Consider the following 16,288-nt stretch of genomic DNA (forward strand, 5'->3'; position numbering starts at 1 on the left):
GATAGACAGCACGAGCAGTGGAAGGCTGGCTGGCGCTATCAAACGCCCAGGAAGTCCCAACCTGTGAAGAAGCAGAAGCAGTGAGTCAGAAGGAGTCACCAGGATATACCAGTGAACTGGCCTAATACATGTGACCCCGGGGCGCTCTGAAATAGACCACTGTGTAAGAATGTACCTTTTGAATACCAAACCTTTTCATTAAAGCAAACTGGGCGCAACTCTCCTATTACGAGAGGTCGAATAGGAGAGGATTCTAACACACATTGCCAAAGCCAAGAGGGGGCAATCATCAACCAAAGTGGATACAACTTACCAAAAGGGAAATATCCAATAAGGGAATATTATAACCTAAATTACCAACACCAAAAGGAGGCAATAATAAAGCAAACGGTGTATAACTTTTCTAAAGAGGAATATCCAGCAATGGGACATTGTAACCTAAATTGCCAAAGCCAAAAAAAGCTGAGAGTGACATCAAGGCAATTTTAATGTAGCAGTCCAAGAACAAGATACCCTGTGGGAGAAAGTTGTTATTAACTACCTTGCCAGCAGGAAATAGGTTATGTGGAAAGAAAACAGAGACTGCAGGATAAAATCACTCCTTCTAGAAAGGATCAAGGGGGAAGAGAACTGTAACCTGCATTGCCTATAGCAAACAGATCGATGTGAGAATCACTGTCCTTGTATGCAGTATATTTGTGGAAGAAGTTGTATGCCACTTGAGGTTGCAAGTAAAAAGACTTACCCAAAAAGCCAATTTTGGTTAAACTTTCCCCATTGAGGATTTAAGTGTGGAAAGTTTGAATCAAGCCTCCCCAGAGAGTAGAAGTTGTAGGAGTAGAAGTTTTATCCTGCAGGTGAGTACACCAGGAAAGGGACAAGTAGTGGTTTGTCCTGGCAGGCGAGTTGACCAGGGAGAAGTATTTTGAATGTGGTAGAAGGTTGTGGTGGAAACTAATGTGTTTTGATGAACTGTTGCCTAATCATTTTGACTAAAGTATGACTTTCTGAATTAACCATCCTGACTAAAGTTTTGCTTATGAAGAAGAAATGCATGATGAAACATGATTGGTCTTCAGAGAAAAGGAACATTTACATGGACCTTATGACTTGATGTACAAAGAGGGAATCATTTTGGTTTGCAGAGCAGAAAGTTGTGAAAGCTTTAACAATTGTTTTAAGAGTGAGAAATCCTTATGGAACTCAATTAGTCACTTTTCTAGTGAAGGAAATATTGGAACTGTGTATTCTACTTGGAGTAGAACTTGGCTGGTGAAAAGAACTTTCCTAAAATGGAACTTTGGTTTGAAACATCCTGAATTGACCCAGGGTAAGGCGATCAAACCCTGGTCACAGGGATTCCTGTTTATAACTTTTATGTTTGAATGTATATGTTGTTTTATGAAGTTTAAATTACCAAATTATTCCTGTATGATGTGTTGTGTGTATTAGTGTGAGAGACAGATAGTTTTGGAAATTATGTCATTTTCCTTTAGCCTTAGTTTGCAAGGTAGGGAAATCCGTGTTAGGCTAGGGAAAGATATGCGTTTATCTCACCCCTTATTTAATAAAATGGCGACTCGTGAGAAAACTCTACCTATTTGTCACATATCTGACCCCTCAAACCACTCCTCCCTACAGATAAACACAGCACCCAGTATTCGGGCACTTCTGCACCCACCAACCTCACTAACCCCCTCATTATTTTACAGGGCAACATGCAACAAGGCCATACTAATGGCAGTACGGAGCTATATAAGAAGTCTTTACATGACATTAGATCACAAAAAACACTGCATTTCTGTCTTTCACATTTTTTGGAAAATCACACTAATTGTTTTAATATTTTATTTTAAACATGCAGGTCTGGAAATTACAGCTACACCATTCCATTTAACAAATATACGCCAACCAACGTGAGGATGACACTGGAAATCAAGTATGTGAAAGCGTACTCCTTTTGGTTTCTTTTATATTTAGCTCCTGTACTACCTGTTGAAGTGCCTTGCACACCAACAACCCTACCGCCTGGGTGGGTGTTGTACTAGCAGCCTCAATATACAAGTGCGGAGAATCTGTGAGAAAAAGCACTTCCTCTACTGCCTCTGCAGTACGGATCCTTTCCAAGGGATTGTCCTGATGTTTCTTCTGGGAGAAGCAACAGTCGGGGGAACCCGAGCAGATACCGGGTTCCCCTGCCTGCTTCCACTCCAAGCAGAAAATCCAAATGAATGTCTGTGTTGTGTATATGCATGCGTACAATAATTACGATTGGTTCACGCAGACCACAACCTCTCTTTAGATGTGTTAAGAATTCATCCGGATCAAACCTACGTGGGGGGTTAGAATCCTGATCTGTGCGGAGAGGCTTCAGATTCCCTGCACAATGAGGGAAAAACCCTGCATGCAGATTCCTCCCCACAGCTCCTGCTCTATGGAAGGAAATCCTTTCAGGAATGTGGCTGATACGGGAAAACCTGCGGAAGTAATTATTCAGCGAGCTTCTCCAAGCTCCACCTCCTTCAGAACGAGACTGTTGCCGGTGAATCTGTTAGCATGAGGTATTGTTCCGTGTTCTGCAGTATTAATCTAAAGACATGTGCTCAACACTTCATAATAAGATGCAGAACTACTGCATTTACGAATGTACCACTATTATGTCACAATAGATGATATTGTGATAATAACAAGGAATTTTGTAAGCATTGTGAAATGTAGACAGCCATTAAAGTCTAAGACGAGTACATAAGTAACGTAATGTTGTAGCATATTTCGTATATATTTCTTTACTTTTCACAACATTTATAGCATATATTTTCATAATGGCACGTTGATTACACTTTTTTTATATATATATTTTGTTTACGTTCAATAATGTATCATTGGTGCACCTAATTTCAAAGTAGTACCAGCATTTATATGGGTATTCATCAACTGATATTTTAAAGGTGCAGTGTATGACTGAAGCTCCCTTTGGGGCAGTCATTTACATGATCTTTTATTTCTGATTTTGGCAGATTTAAATCCAAATAAGAGCAATTCACATGCTCAGTTGAAGAAAGGCTATGGTTATTGATCCACAGAAATGTACAATTCAGTTGGCTTTTCAGAACAATCAATCACCATACTTGCCGGGATGATAGATCAATGAGTTAAATGCTCGCCTCAGACATTGTATCTGCCTGCAGTTTGCAGGTTCCGATCCTGCCAGGACTGACTCAACCCTTTATCAAACTTAAGGTGAAACTTGAGTATCTCATTCACACACTCAGGTGTAGGTGATTCTGCAGTGGTAAGCAGTTCCTAAGAAGAGGCAACGTGATATTGAAGCGCTCAGTCCTCAGGACTGATGTACTTAGTCTGCCTGGTCGCTACCAGTTTTATGGAGGCTGACTAGGGTTTTCGTTTTTGGTTAGAGCGTGAATACTTCAGAAAGGTATTGGCGTGCTTGGGCCTGTAGAGGTTTGTGTTTCAGTCATAGGATTTGCAGTAGGCCAGAAGAAGGATGCAGACTAGTATTGGTCATTTTCAACAGATGACGTATTAAACAATAAGGGCCTACCCATTCCTACACTATGGGTTTTCCTACCTAATAAAGTAACTAGTCTGCTCATCATCGGCAGTGAAGTCCAAAACGAATGTTGTCTGTCCTCCATCTGAAAGCTAAACTGTTTTGGCCCTACAACTATGAGAAAACAACAAATGAAAATCCAGGAGAATGACTCCTATCTCCTGGATAGGCTATTCAGCCGTAATTAACGATTTTCAAATAGTTCCTGGCTATTTCTACAACCAGTTCCCTTAGTCCTTCACATGGACTTCTTCAGTCTTTCGGCGTCACTTATTTTTTAACAGTGAACTTCATCTCATCCAAATATTTGGGTTGTTGCCCCATTGGGCTATAGTTCCTTCCACTGTCTTTTTAAGGTTTGTTGGGACTCAGTGGTTCCTCTTCTTGTCTTTGCTTCTGTATGTTCCTTTGATTACTTATTCCGTTATAAGCAAAATAGTTTTTCTCAGCTTTGTCTTGGTTTGTACTTCCTCTGTTACATTGGTGTGATATTCGCAACTATTTTTACCTGCTGGTTCTGGCTTGCAATATACAACCTTTGTTAGGCTTCAGGGCCACCCTTTCCCCCACGGATATCCTCTACATTAATGTCTCTTGTACATTCACTGGGACAAGCAGGATGCATGCCTTGTTTCTTGTCACTCTTGTGAATCCTGCTCTTTCCACTGGGATAAGTAGACCGAGTCCCATAGTTATTATCAGACTTGTAAGTATTTTTAGCTTCACTGGGACGAGTATGATTAGTAAATCTCTCTTCCCGGGTCTCCTGCCTCTCCTGTTAACTCTGTATCCATGAGTTAGCATCACTCGGTGCTCCTCCAGGGTTGTGTCAAATCTCCTGAGTCGGAATGGCTTCACCGTTCTTACTGATTCTTCTGGCTTCTTCTGCATTGACCTGCAGGGCCATTGCGGTAACGGTATCAATATTGGATTTGGACTGATCAATCCACCTTTTCGAGGTTACCCCACCATCACTTCGCTCCTCGTTTCCTTTGGCTTTCAGTGCCCTGCATGGAATGGTCGTAGGTTTCTTTCATGCCTCTGGTTCATAGCTACTCATGAGCTCCTCTGCAGCTTCAAGCCTTCCCCAGGTTTGAACACACATTTAGCTCAGTCCTTCTTCCATTTTTATATTGAAGCCATGGGCCCTCCCCAGCAGAACCTTAAAGTCTGTTCTCTCTGTTGTATGGGCAATCTCTCCTTCTCACCCATTCATCAATATTTCTCACTCACCTCTCTTCTTTGTCCCAGTATGTGTGATACTCTTCTCTTCAAACTGGATGTTCGGGCTAACATTAAAATAACAAACATTAGCTTGATTCAACGTGTTGCTCTGAAGTGTGGGTGGTATTGGTGGTGTACAAGAGTCGCTCTTTTGGAGTTCCTTAATGGAACGGGAATCCTTATCCCCAAGAGGGAAGTCTCTCCCTTTGAGGTCCCATTTACCGCCACCCATTGGGGGAATGTTGCATTGTGAGCTCACCTCTCCAGCCTCACAAGGAAGGGCTCGCTTTCTGGGGATAAGCGACAAAATCCTGCGATTCGTTTCAGATTTTAAATTCAACAGTTGCTGTCTTTTCATAGCCTGCATGATGTGGTCTGTTCTCTTCAGGACCTAGAGAAGGCCAGCAGTGTAGTTTCTAGTGGGAAGCTACGGTTGATGGCAAGTTTAACATCCACAGCATCGAGAGCTGGGCCTAAACCTGTAGACTCACCAGTGTTTATTCAGAGAACTCCCGGGTAAAATTCTAAAAATAATGGGTTAAAATGCTGCATTTTACAGCATACTTTATTAAAATGTGGTCTTAAGCCACACAGTTTACATTGGGTTTGTTGGGTAAAAACTTAAAAAATATTCAATGGCTCCAATTCACCCACAGTGCACAGGAGCATTGTACAACTCATTTTATGATGGCTTTGCCCACAATATAGGCCAGTATGAAAAACATGTCCATGCAGGCTGCACCAATACATGCCAGTATTACCACATTCGAACATGCTCATGTTGACTTTGCAAGTAAAAAATGTCATGCCACAGTTAGAAAATATAGACAGATTAGCTGCACCAATGTAGGCCAGTCTAGCAACGTAATAACACTCGTCATGTTTAGTTTACCTTGATGCAGAGTAAAAAATGCTATATTGCTGGAAGAAAACATAACCAGACTGGCTGCAGAAATGAAGGTTAGTCTAGCCACAGAACAACACTTATCATATATGCTTTAATCCTGATGCCCAGTAAAAAATGCCATGCCAATGCCACAGTAAGAAAATGGCAGTACTGACTCAGCCCTTTATCCTACTTAGATTGAAAATTGAGTATCATTCACACAATCACGGTCTATGTGAATATGCAGCGGTTAGCAGTTCCTAAGAAGAGGCGACATGATATTGAACCGATCAATCCTCAAAAAGGAGTCTGTTTGCCTTGTGGCAACAAGTTTTTTTGGAGGCTGAACAGGGTTTTGCTTTTCGGTAAGAAACAGGGCTCAAGTCCTTAAGAAAGAAAAAGCATGCCGAGCATAGGGAAGTGATGTCACGGGTCGTCAATATGAAATACATACATTTCATCCAGGCTTGTCTTTCACTATTGAAAAAAAACACACATGACAAAAAGCATTTGCCAAGAGAACATATGTTCATATTACCTTGCTTTGTAAGAATGAAGTGTACTGTGAGGGAGGTATGGTATCATAGGTAGACACTGACACAAGAGCTGCAAGTTTCAAAACCTTTATTGATGGTTTAAAAGAGGATTCAAACCTCCTATTTTGCTCTATAAATAAGATGGGAGTATTCTTGACCATAAAACAAAAAGTAAATACAGTCCTAGTCAGCCTTTAGTCAAAATACAATGGCCTATACTAATAAACCTAAAGCCTGCCCTCTCTCTAATAGAATACATTTGTAAAGGGAATGTGTAATGCAAAAAGGAAAATCAGTGTTCAAAAGAAATGTCAGTATGGCTGAGTAAACTCCCTTCCCCATGTTTTGTAGCACGGGATAAGGTGGCACACTTAGACCTTGCTACACACTCTGGCTTCGGACACAAGGATGCAGTTTGTTTTGTGGACCAGGGCCTACTTGGCCTTCCACAGGGAGTCAATAGTTTATCCGCTGGACCTCTTGTCTTTCTTTCACTCTAGCCTAGATCACCTTTTGACATGTAAAACGGTTCAACATAAGTTTGTTTCCTTCTGGTTACCACAATTCAGTATAGGTTTCTCTCTGCCAAGCTCAAACCTTTCAATCACAATGTGTGGAGTTCCCTTCGCCCAAGCTTCAATCACACCTTCATAGGCTTCCCTCTGTTCGGCTCCAGGCTCCTTTCACTTTCCTTCTACTGTCGAAGACTTCTGAAACTGCAAGGCTTTTACTTTTGCCTCGGCATGACCACTTCAACCTCAAATGTCACTTTTTCTCTCCTACACCAATGCCTCTTGGTAAATGTAGTTTCGAGAACAGAACTTATTTCAAAGATATCTCTCCCATCCAGCTTTCCCTCTGCCGGGATCAAAGCTAATAGCTAAAAGACCTCTCTCACATCCAGGTTTCCCTCTGCCGGGATCAAACCTAACAATTCAAATCTTGCATCTCAGTTTTCTTTTTCATCCCGCCACTTCTACAGCATCAGACATTTCACAGAGACTTTCAATTGGGCAATCTTCTTTCACCTGACCACTCTGTTACTTTGTATCTTTAATTTACAGTTCTTTACAATGCTTTGCTTTCTCTCACGTCTTATTGGCACGCGCGCAACCTTCATTCGTCAGATACTGTTGCCGTCAAGTTTTATTTAACGCAGACCGGACTTCCATTGCTTTCATCAACTCACCGGCTGTGTTCATTAATTTTTGTCTTTCGCGGCTTTGATGCTGAAGTCAAGGCTGATACCACAACTGCTGCTACACCTCCCCAACTCTGCCGTTCACCCATGAGGGTGGCTGGTATCCTTGAAACACAAAAGGGGTTTGTCTCTTCTCTCTGGCGGGGCTTCCTTGCGCAACCTTCAAGACCCTTCGGAGGCAACAATCTCTCACTGGGATGTCCAAGGTTTCTCTGCACCTCGGCTCCGTCCCTCGGCCTGTCTCTCTGCTCCGCCTGCTTCGCCTGCTTCGGCATTGCCCTGGAAGAACTGCTCCTTCCTGCTCGCTTTGCCTCTTGCTCCTTGCTCTGAGTGTGTCTCAGTGTTCCACCTTTTAACCATGTGGGGAGAGATAACAGGTACCAGGTGTATGTAATTAAGATCAAGAGCCTGACCCTGTATTGCATGGGTGGTAATCCTTTCAGTCTCAGACCTCCTCTTCCTCCGCTCAGTGTTTGCATAGGAAAGGGGGGATCTGGGAAGTTGGAATAGCCTATAAAATACGATGGGGCAGGGGTATTTGAAAAGGGGGGGATACCATGTCTCGTCATAGAGTGTTCCTCCCCCACTCCCTGAGGAACTCTCACCCAGGTGATCCTCCTGCACTTGTGCACCACCAGGGTCTTGATCCAAAGGTGATGGCCATGCCTGGGCTTCCTGAGCAAGGGATCCCTGTGGTTAAGGCAGTGAAACACCCTCTGGTTTTTCACAGTACCCACCTTTTAAATCTGAGAACCTGTAGCAAAACATGTCTGTATAGAAAGGTGTCAAATGAGCCATTTTGCAGCTTTATTTCCAACTTTTTGCTGTGGTTAAGTATCTTGTTTCAGAGGCGTGAGGCCAGCGTTCGATTCCCATCTAGGGTTCGAATCCCAGCACTGGAACGTGTTATTCTTTCTTTTAAAATGTCTTAAACAAAAAGGGGGGCTGGTGTCCACCCGCTCAATACGGTGGAGCGACGCCATCAACACGCGTGGTCCCGCGACTTGAGCCCTAGTTAGAGCATGAATACTTTTGACGGGTTTAGGACTACCTGGCTATGTAGAGTTTTGTGTACCATACATAGGATTTTGTAGTCAACGGTTGGTGTCTTTTCATGGCCTGTATGATGTAGTATGTTCTCCTTGGGGCCTAAATAAGGCTGCCAGTGTAATTTGGTTGTAGAATGCGTAAGGATCTACTAGCGGGAAGCTACTGTTGATGGCAAGTTTAAAATCCACAGCTTCGAGAGCTGGAGCTAAACCTGTGAACTCACCATTATTAAAATCGATGTTGGTTTTGAAGGTGCCCACAATTAACATTCATGCAAACATTTGAAATCAGTGAATTTTAGTGAAGATTTATTTTCATATTTAATGGCGATTCTAAATGCTACACTGACTTTGGGTCAACGAGCTCTCCCAAAAAAGGACTAGTTCACTATGGGACTAAGAGCGCTCTTTTAAGAAAAGAAACCAAAACAAATAAATAAATAAATGAACTAAATTGGCTGTCAGATTTCAGCAAGTTATTCATACAAACAAATCATTAAAAATACTCCTCGTTATACATTAAACATTTCAATTCTATTTATTAACATTATTGGAATTAATGGTGCAGAAATTGCCAAATGAGACTGCACCTCCCACTGTGCTTTTTAGGTATTGTTGTCCAACTGCACCTGGCCAGCTCCACTGTTGCTTATCCTCTGGTGTAAAAACGGAGCTTCCAGCCATGCTGTCTTCCTGTGTATTTTCTTCACTGTTGATAGTGTTTGTCTCTTCTCTGTCGTGCCACCCTCTGTAATGAACACATCTGTTAACGGTTATATCTGATTTAATCATGGAGATTTTGTCGAATGTAAAACCATCGGATTTGAATTGTTTCTTTTAATCCATTTGGCCTTCAATAAATGCAGGGAGAGACGCCATTTCACCGTTCTACCTTCATTGTTACCAGCCCCCACATATATTTTCGGCCAAATTCGGTCCAAAAAATGCAATGGTTTTGCATTCGACCAAATCTGCTGCAATAGAATCTTCCTGCCCCTGCTAACACCTGCCTCTCTTCTTTTTAATTCTATGAAGCACAATCGAGCCATTAATTATTTACCAATGTGAAATCACCTTTGGAAACGTCTGCAACCACAGCACACACAGCCGGCGGAAGCGGGAGGCCACCCAGGAAACAACACAGGTAAAGTTTGCTAATGTGTGGCTACGCTAGGATTGTTCCTGTTCGTTTGCTTGACAATAGGCACAGCTCTGGTGCAAGGGGGGGGGGGCAGATATTGGCAAACGGCCATTTGTTAAACAGGGATTTGCGGGCAGAATGGCGCACAAATCTCGTTTTTTTCGGCGCAAATAATCCATGAATCATCACATAAATGTCTCACCAACATCCATAACCTTCTTCTCTGCGGTGTCTCTTTAAGAGTGAGGCGCTGTGATGCAATGTTTATTCTTCTAGCTACATAAACTGAGGTTACAGCTATTTATCGCTTGGTGTACTCTCACAATATACACATGGAGTCAGGTTGCATACATTGTACCCGTGTTGGGTGATTTGGCACAGTGCCGTGCAGTTTGTCACTTACATCTGCACTAATCGCCTGGTCAAAAATAGATTTTAAATGTTCACTGATCTGCCAGTGCAAATCTCCCTTTTGCACTGGTCAATCAGTTTACATGTCATTGGTCTTTCAAAGCTCCAGTGCAAAATTCTGGTGAGAAATGGCCCAACCCTTCCGCTCATTAAAAATCTGGCCTATGGGGTGTTTATGTACCTTCTATTATAATGTTGTTAAACTAGTAGGATAACGAGGAAATTGAGTTCCTAAAAAAGTCATAGAAAAGGGACTTACAGTGGAATGCCCATAAAAGAATTGCCATTTACAAGGTTGGTGAAAGAAGCACAGTGCCCATATTTCTCAGAGCGACAGCAATGTGCCAAGATGGGGCTAATCAGAGCCTGTACTATACTATGCAGAATCCAAGGAAGCAGCTTAAACCGACATCATTGCATTCTTAATTCCCTCGCATACTGTAAAACGAGGACATGGATGAGCGTTGGCAGAGCTGCCAAAATGTGAACGTCTTTTAATGAAAAAGTGCACCTTCAGCAAAAAAATAACTGTTTTGAGTTGGATGTAAATAGTCAGTGCAAATTCAAATCGAACCATTTAATTTCTAATTTAAAATGGGACATCTACATTATGGCACAAACAAATGAATGTGAGCTATAAGGTTGTTGATATCCCGGGCAGTGTTGCTTAAGGTTAAAAACACAGACCGCAGAATTGAAGTGAAAACGCGTATTTTCAATGTGCCCTGCATAGGAAAATGGCCGCCACACAAGGAGTAGTTTAAGGTATAATACTAAGAAGCAGCATAACATACAGGTTGCATAGCCTCATCGCGTATGTGCCACAAGCACAACAGCACTGCTAGCGTCAGGTGCATACCGAGTCTTACACCCCCCCCAGAAAACAAATGACTGTTCGCCAGTGCTGTCCTATTTGGACACTGAGCAACTGCACAGAGTAGTACGCACTCAACACTAATCGAGTGGTTGGTGAACCTACTGCACCGTGTCTGTGCTGGTTGCCTTCCTGACTCTTGAGCGGGAGGCCAGACTGTGAGGAAATAACTACTGCTTTGGAGGAGTGCAAGGATGAGTCGCGGCTAAACAGCCAATTTAGCCTCACGCTACTAAAAGGTAAAAAGGACACAGCTTGACGGGTACACCTCATTTGCCTTTTGTGGTAAAGTGGGCCGAGGACAGGTTATGCTCTCAGTAAGGGTGTAAGGTGGTAAGCGTAGCAACCCAAACAGCATTAATACAAAGGCTCTCAAATAAAAGAATGCTCAATCACATTCTGTAAAAATGTATACCTGAATTAAACAATAAAAATGCAATCAAGTAACTAAAAACACTAGCAAAACCCCACCCCTATAAAGAGGCAAAGAAATTGCAGACGGACGGCACTCTGGGTAAATGAGCAGGGGTGTTCAGGCAAGACATTGAAACAATGTCACTCTTCATAATCATAATAATAATATCTAGTTTTATATAGCGCTGCAAGCCCATAGGCATCTGAGCACTGAGTGAACAGTTGATATTATCATCCCACCTCGGAAGGATGAAAGGTGGAGTTGGGTATGCCAGGATTCGAACCTGCATCAGCAGGCTGCACACAGATGCCAGAAACGGGCACTCTGCTCGTTGTGCTATCTGACCGGCAGAAAGCATGCGTCTTAAAGAACAAAGTGGAAAAGGGGACTGTAAAGTCACTGTGGTCCCACAAATTGGACGGGGACAAGGCCCTTCATTGTACCATATTCTTATCTCAGGAGCCACAACAGCATCCAGCTGGACGTCTTGAAACCTGAAAAAAGTGATTGGCAATGATCCAAGCTATTCCTCAGCTGCCACCTTTACGGAGAGCCAGAGACTCACTTGGGTGCAAACTCTGTCATAGTACCCTGACTGAAATTTGATTGGCTCAGTCTGGGTGCAGTTCAAGGTTTATTTGATGTGAATCTACCTACCCAAGTACAAGGAAGAGCTGTTGGAAAGCATACAAATGTTTTGGGCCGAGGCCTTTCCTACAGACCTTGGCTATGGAGCAATTAAGCTTGCAAAAAAGTTCTTCCAGTGTTCTCCCACCATAAAAGTTTTAGAAATATTGGATTTAAATGGTGCATTTAAAGGGCATACTATGCCTAACAAAGGGTCAAAAGCCAAACAGTTTACATTGGTTTTGTAGGCTTAAACTTGAAAGAAATCCAGTATATCCAAATCGCCAACAGTGCACAGGAGCTTTTTCCAACTAATTTTCATGATGACTTTACCCACAATATATGCCAGTTTAAAAACATGTTCATGCTGGCTGTGCCCATATATGTCCATGCAGGCTGCGCCAATTCATGCCAGTATTAGCTTATTGTCAGGATCTCACCTGGTCAGCTTTCTCCTCTCCAGCGTGCCTGGCTGCATATATACTCTTGATATTATTGTGTTAGTGGCTCACATTATATTAAGCCAAAATATCTTTACATTATATTGTAATTAAGGACTGTTTAATAAAATGTATTCTAGGACTTGTAACTGACATAGTACACATGTTATGATGCCTTTTCCATAAATGGGCATAAAGATTCTAGTAAATAAACATGTTTTGGTTCTGACATCAACTGTATGTATAAACATGTTGTGCTGCCAGGCCAGATTCAAAAGTGCATCTTGCTATTGTTGCCATGTATGTAAAAAAAAATGTAGTCTTCCAGGAGATATGGAATCTTTGCCCGGTTCCAATATGCTGTATATACAAGAATCTAACTCTCCAGGTGTTCAGACTCATCTGCAACAGGAGGACTTCATAATTTTATGAAAATAAATACTGTTTTTTAGATAACTTACCTGGCTCCTGGTCGTCCCTCACTTCAGTTTTGATTCAGGTGCTTGACATTTTTCTTGGGCAACGGGCAGCCAGGAAAACTACAATTCCCGTAAGCAGGAGTTGTAGAAGCACAGGGCGTGTGACGTCACGTCAAACACTCGCAACCCGGAGCTGCAACACTATTAGCGTAGCCCTTTGCATAAAAAGTGCTGGCGCTTTTGATCACTAAACTATAACATGAGGAAACTCAATAGATCTATTTTGTTCAGTATGTCTGTGTAGAAATAACAAATACATTTGCAACTGTACATGAATTGCCATTCTAAAATGGCAGCCTGCATTGAGCAGGCTGTGTGCAGTAAGATTGAAACAACAATCACATGACTGGTCACATGCGAACTCTTGCAATAGTGTAGAGATAACTAACGCCCATGTTTAATGTTTGCAAATTTCACCTGAGGAAGTCCCTGAGCCAAGGTATGAATGCGTGGCATTTGTTGGAGGGTCCATTGAACAACTCTTTAAGTTTGTAAGTCCATGCTGGCTTTTAAATGGTGATATTTGTATGTATTGTTCAAATCTCACAATAAAGTAAATGCTTTAGCACGAGACACCGGACTGAGTGCTCTTCATATTTAGGACTAACTTGTGTTGTTTTGCCGTGAACTCACAGGCAACAGCAAAGTTGATACAAAGTGTTGGAAATATATGTATGATATGATATGGCATTTATAACGCACCTCTACACAAGTGTTTCAAGGCGCGATGAGGCAAGGGAGGGGGAACCAGGGGAAGACAGAGTCAACAATCTTACTAAGCCAGGTGACATTGAGATCGTGCAATTGCAGGGGAGGGGGAAGGGGGGAAATGCAGGGGGAGGGGGCAGTGCAGTGGATAATCAGTAAAATAAATACAATAACTAAAAAGTGCGGGCAGCTGGTGGCAAGAACAAGGGTTAGTGGAGACATCAGGTGTCAAGTGCAGGTAGAGGGCTGTAGGGATACATAAAGAGTCCCCGAGTGCAAAGGTTGCCGGGGGGGGGGGGGGGGAGTGGAGGTGTGCAACTGGCAGGGAGGGACCTTGGCCCGAGAGCAGAGGGTAGCCAGGTAACCAGTGCAGTTTCAGTTTCAGCCAGGAGATCAGCAGGGGAGAGGAGGAGAGAAAGCAGAAGCAAAGCAGAAGGTCTTGAGGTGCTTCCGGAATCGGTGATGGCTCTCTTCATGTTTCAGAGAGGCAGGGAGGCTGTTCCAAAGGGAGGCCTCAGCAGAAGAAAGCGATCTAACCCCAACTTGCTGCTTGGAGTAGTGACTGACCCTGAGGGAGTTGGAGGTGGATGAGCGAAGAGCTCGAGGAGTAAGATATTTAGGAAGAGAGAGTTGAAGGTATTGAGGAGGCCTTGTGGACAATGCAGAGGGTTTTGAACTGAATCCTCACAGCCACTGGGAGCCAGTGCAAAGATTTCAGTCCTGGAGAGATACGATCCTTAGGCTTGAGGCCAAGGACAAGTCTCGCAGTCCTGAGCTCTGGAGACAGTTAGCTTCAGGGGGAAAGAGAGGAAAGGAAGAATACCTCTGAGGAGGTGCAGCTGGTAGTGTGACTTCTTAGAGACATCACAGATGTGCGGAGAGAAGGAGAGTGTGGAGTCGAAGATGACCCCGAGGTTTTTAGCCTCACAGGTGGGAGCAGGAAGAGGGCCAAGAGAGGCCGGCCATAGAGTGACAGGAAAGGAGGGAGCAGATATGCCGATGAGGAGAATCTCGGTCTTTCTGGCATTAAGGCAGAGATTATTGGCAGCACACCACTCCTGGATAGCAGACAGACAGTCAAAGATGAGAGAAGGATGAGAGGTGGCAGAAGGCAGCCTGAAAATGAGTTGTGTTTCATCTGCATAGCTCTGAAAGTTGGGGTAGAGAGCGGCAATGCAGTGGGCAAGAAGTGCCAGGTATTGGTTGAACAGCCGGGGAGAAAGGTTAGACCCCTGGGGAACACCACAGGTAGAGATAGAGATAGAGGAGAGGAAGGACCCAAGTTAGACCTCGGAGGGTTGATCGGAGAGGAAAGAAGTCAGCCAAGCCAGGGCCTGATCGGTGATACCCAGGTTATCACGGAGAAGGTTAAGCAGGATGGCATGGTTGACCGTGTTAAAGGCCGAAGAGAGATCAAGTAAGATGAGGACACTTCTTCTCTTCCTTTGCAGGTGATCCAGGATGCTGGCAGACGTGGCAGAAGTCAGGATGCAGGAGCAGACACGGTGAGCGTCCAGCTGCTAGATGCAGAACAACGCGAAGCACGTGTGGCTGTTCGGGTGGGGTTTAAATAGCCTTGGAAGAATTTCCAGGTATGTATCCTTCCTCCAATCAGGTATGTATCCTTCACCGACCACGCCCGGATGGTAAATTAGTCCCACAGGTAAAGTAGTTCCTTTCAGGCCTCAAGGAGGCCGGGATCCTGCAGCATGGTCTGCATCAGGTAAGTGCACCCAAGCATTCCCATAATGAGCCTGGCGCCTATGGCGCCAGGACTGATGTCTTTTATGAGCCTGGCGCCATAGGCGCCAGGACACTGTCCAAAGGGCCCCTATATGGGGTTGCTGGGTCCTTCCTTGGGGACTGGATGTCCCCGGGAGCGGGCATCAGGACAGCACTCCCCCCCAAGGCCCCTCCCAAGGTTGTTCCCTCCGGGGGTTTTGGTTTGTCTGGGAAGAGTCGGTGGAATTTCCTGACTAATCGAGGTGCATGCACATGGTTGCTGGGTTCCCACGACCTCTCCTGAGGTCCGTACCCCTTCCAATCAATTAGGTAGAACAGTTTTGACCTAAACATTTTTGAGTCTAAAATGTTCTTCATTTTGAATTCGGGCTCCCCATCTATTAGAATAGGTTCTGGAGGTTTGAGTAGTCGGGTTCCGGGTACCACTGGTTTCAGAAGTGACACATGAAAAACAGGGTGAATTCGCATACTAGCTGGTAAATCAAGTTTAACAGCCACTGGGTTAATTATTGCCGTAATAGAATAAGGTCCCAGATATTTTGGGTTGAAAGTTCGAGGCCCTTTGTGTGGTAAATGTCTGGTAGCTAACCACACTTGATCCCCAATCTGATACGGAGGTGCTTCACTCCGATGTAGATCAGCATTCTCCTTGTATTTTCTCTTGGCTTGTTGTAAATGCGTAGTTGCCTCTTTGAAGGCTTGGGTAATTGTAGAATGCAGATGTTCTACTGCAGGCATTCCGAGGTTCTGAGGTGAGTCAAGGTTTGAGGTTCGAGGGTGATGCCCAAACAAAGTATAAAAAGGACTGTGGCCAGTTCCAGAGTGTACCGAATTATTATATGCGTATTCGGCTATCCAAAGAATGTCTTTCCAGTTGCTTTCAGATTGCTGTAACATACACCGTAAGTACTGTTCAAGGGTCTGATTTGTCCTCTCGGTCTGACCATCGGTCTGAGGGTGGTGACTGGTCGATAATCTTACGT

The 16,288-nt window shown here is 43.7% G+C and overlaps 1 protein-coding gene across 1 annotated transcript in view; it reads left to right on the forward strand.

Annotated features, from left to right (window-relative positions):
- The window catches only part of MYRFL (myelin regulatory factor like), a 942,772-nt gene that overhangs the window by 903,352 nt on the left and 23,132 nt on the right, over positions 1-16,288 (forward strand). Inside the window, exons 26-27 of the mRNA XM_069629965.1 lie at positions 1,865-1,939; positions 9,503-9,611. Coding sequence (XP_069486066.1) covers positions 1,865-1,939; positions 9,503-9,611 — 184 coding nt within the window. The remainder of the gene's footprint in view (positions 1-1,864; positions 1,940-9,502; positions 9,612-16,288) is intronic.

This window comes from Ambystoma mexicanum, chromosome 12 (assembly GCF_040938575.1).
Source record: "Ambystoma mexicanum isolate Mex_15411 chromosome 12, UKY_AmexF1_1, whole genome shotgun sequence".
Classification (NCBI taxonomy): domain Eukaryota; kingdom Metazoa; phylum Chordata; class Amphibia; order Caudata; family Ambystomatidae; genus Ambystoma; species Ambystoma mexicanum.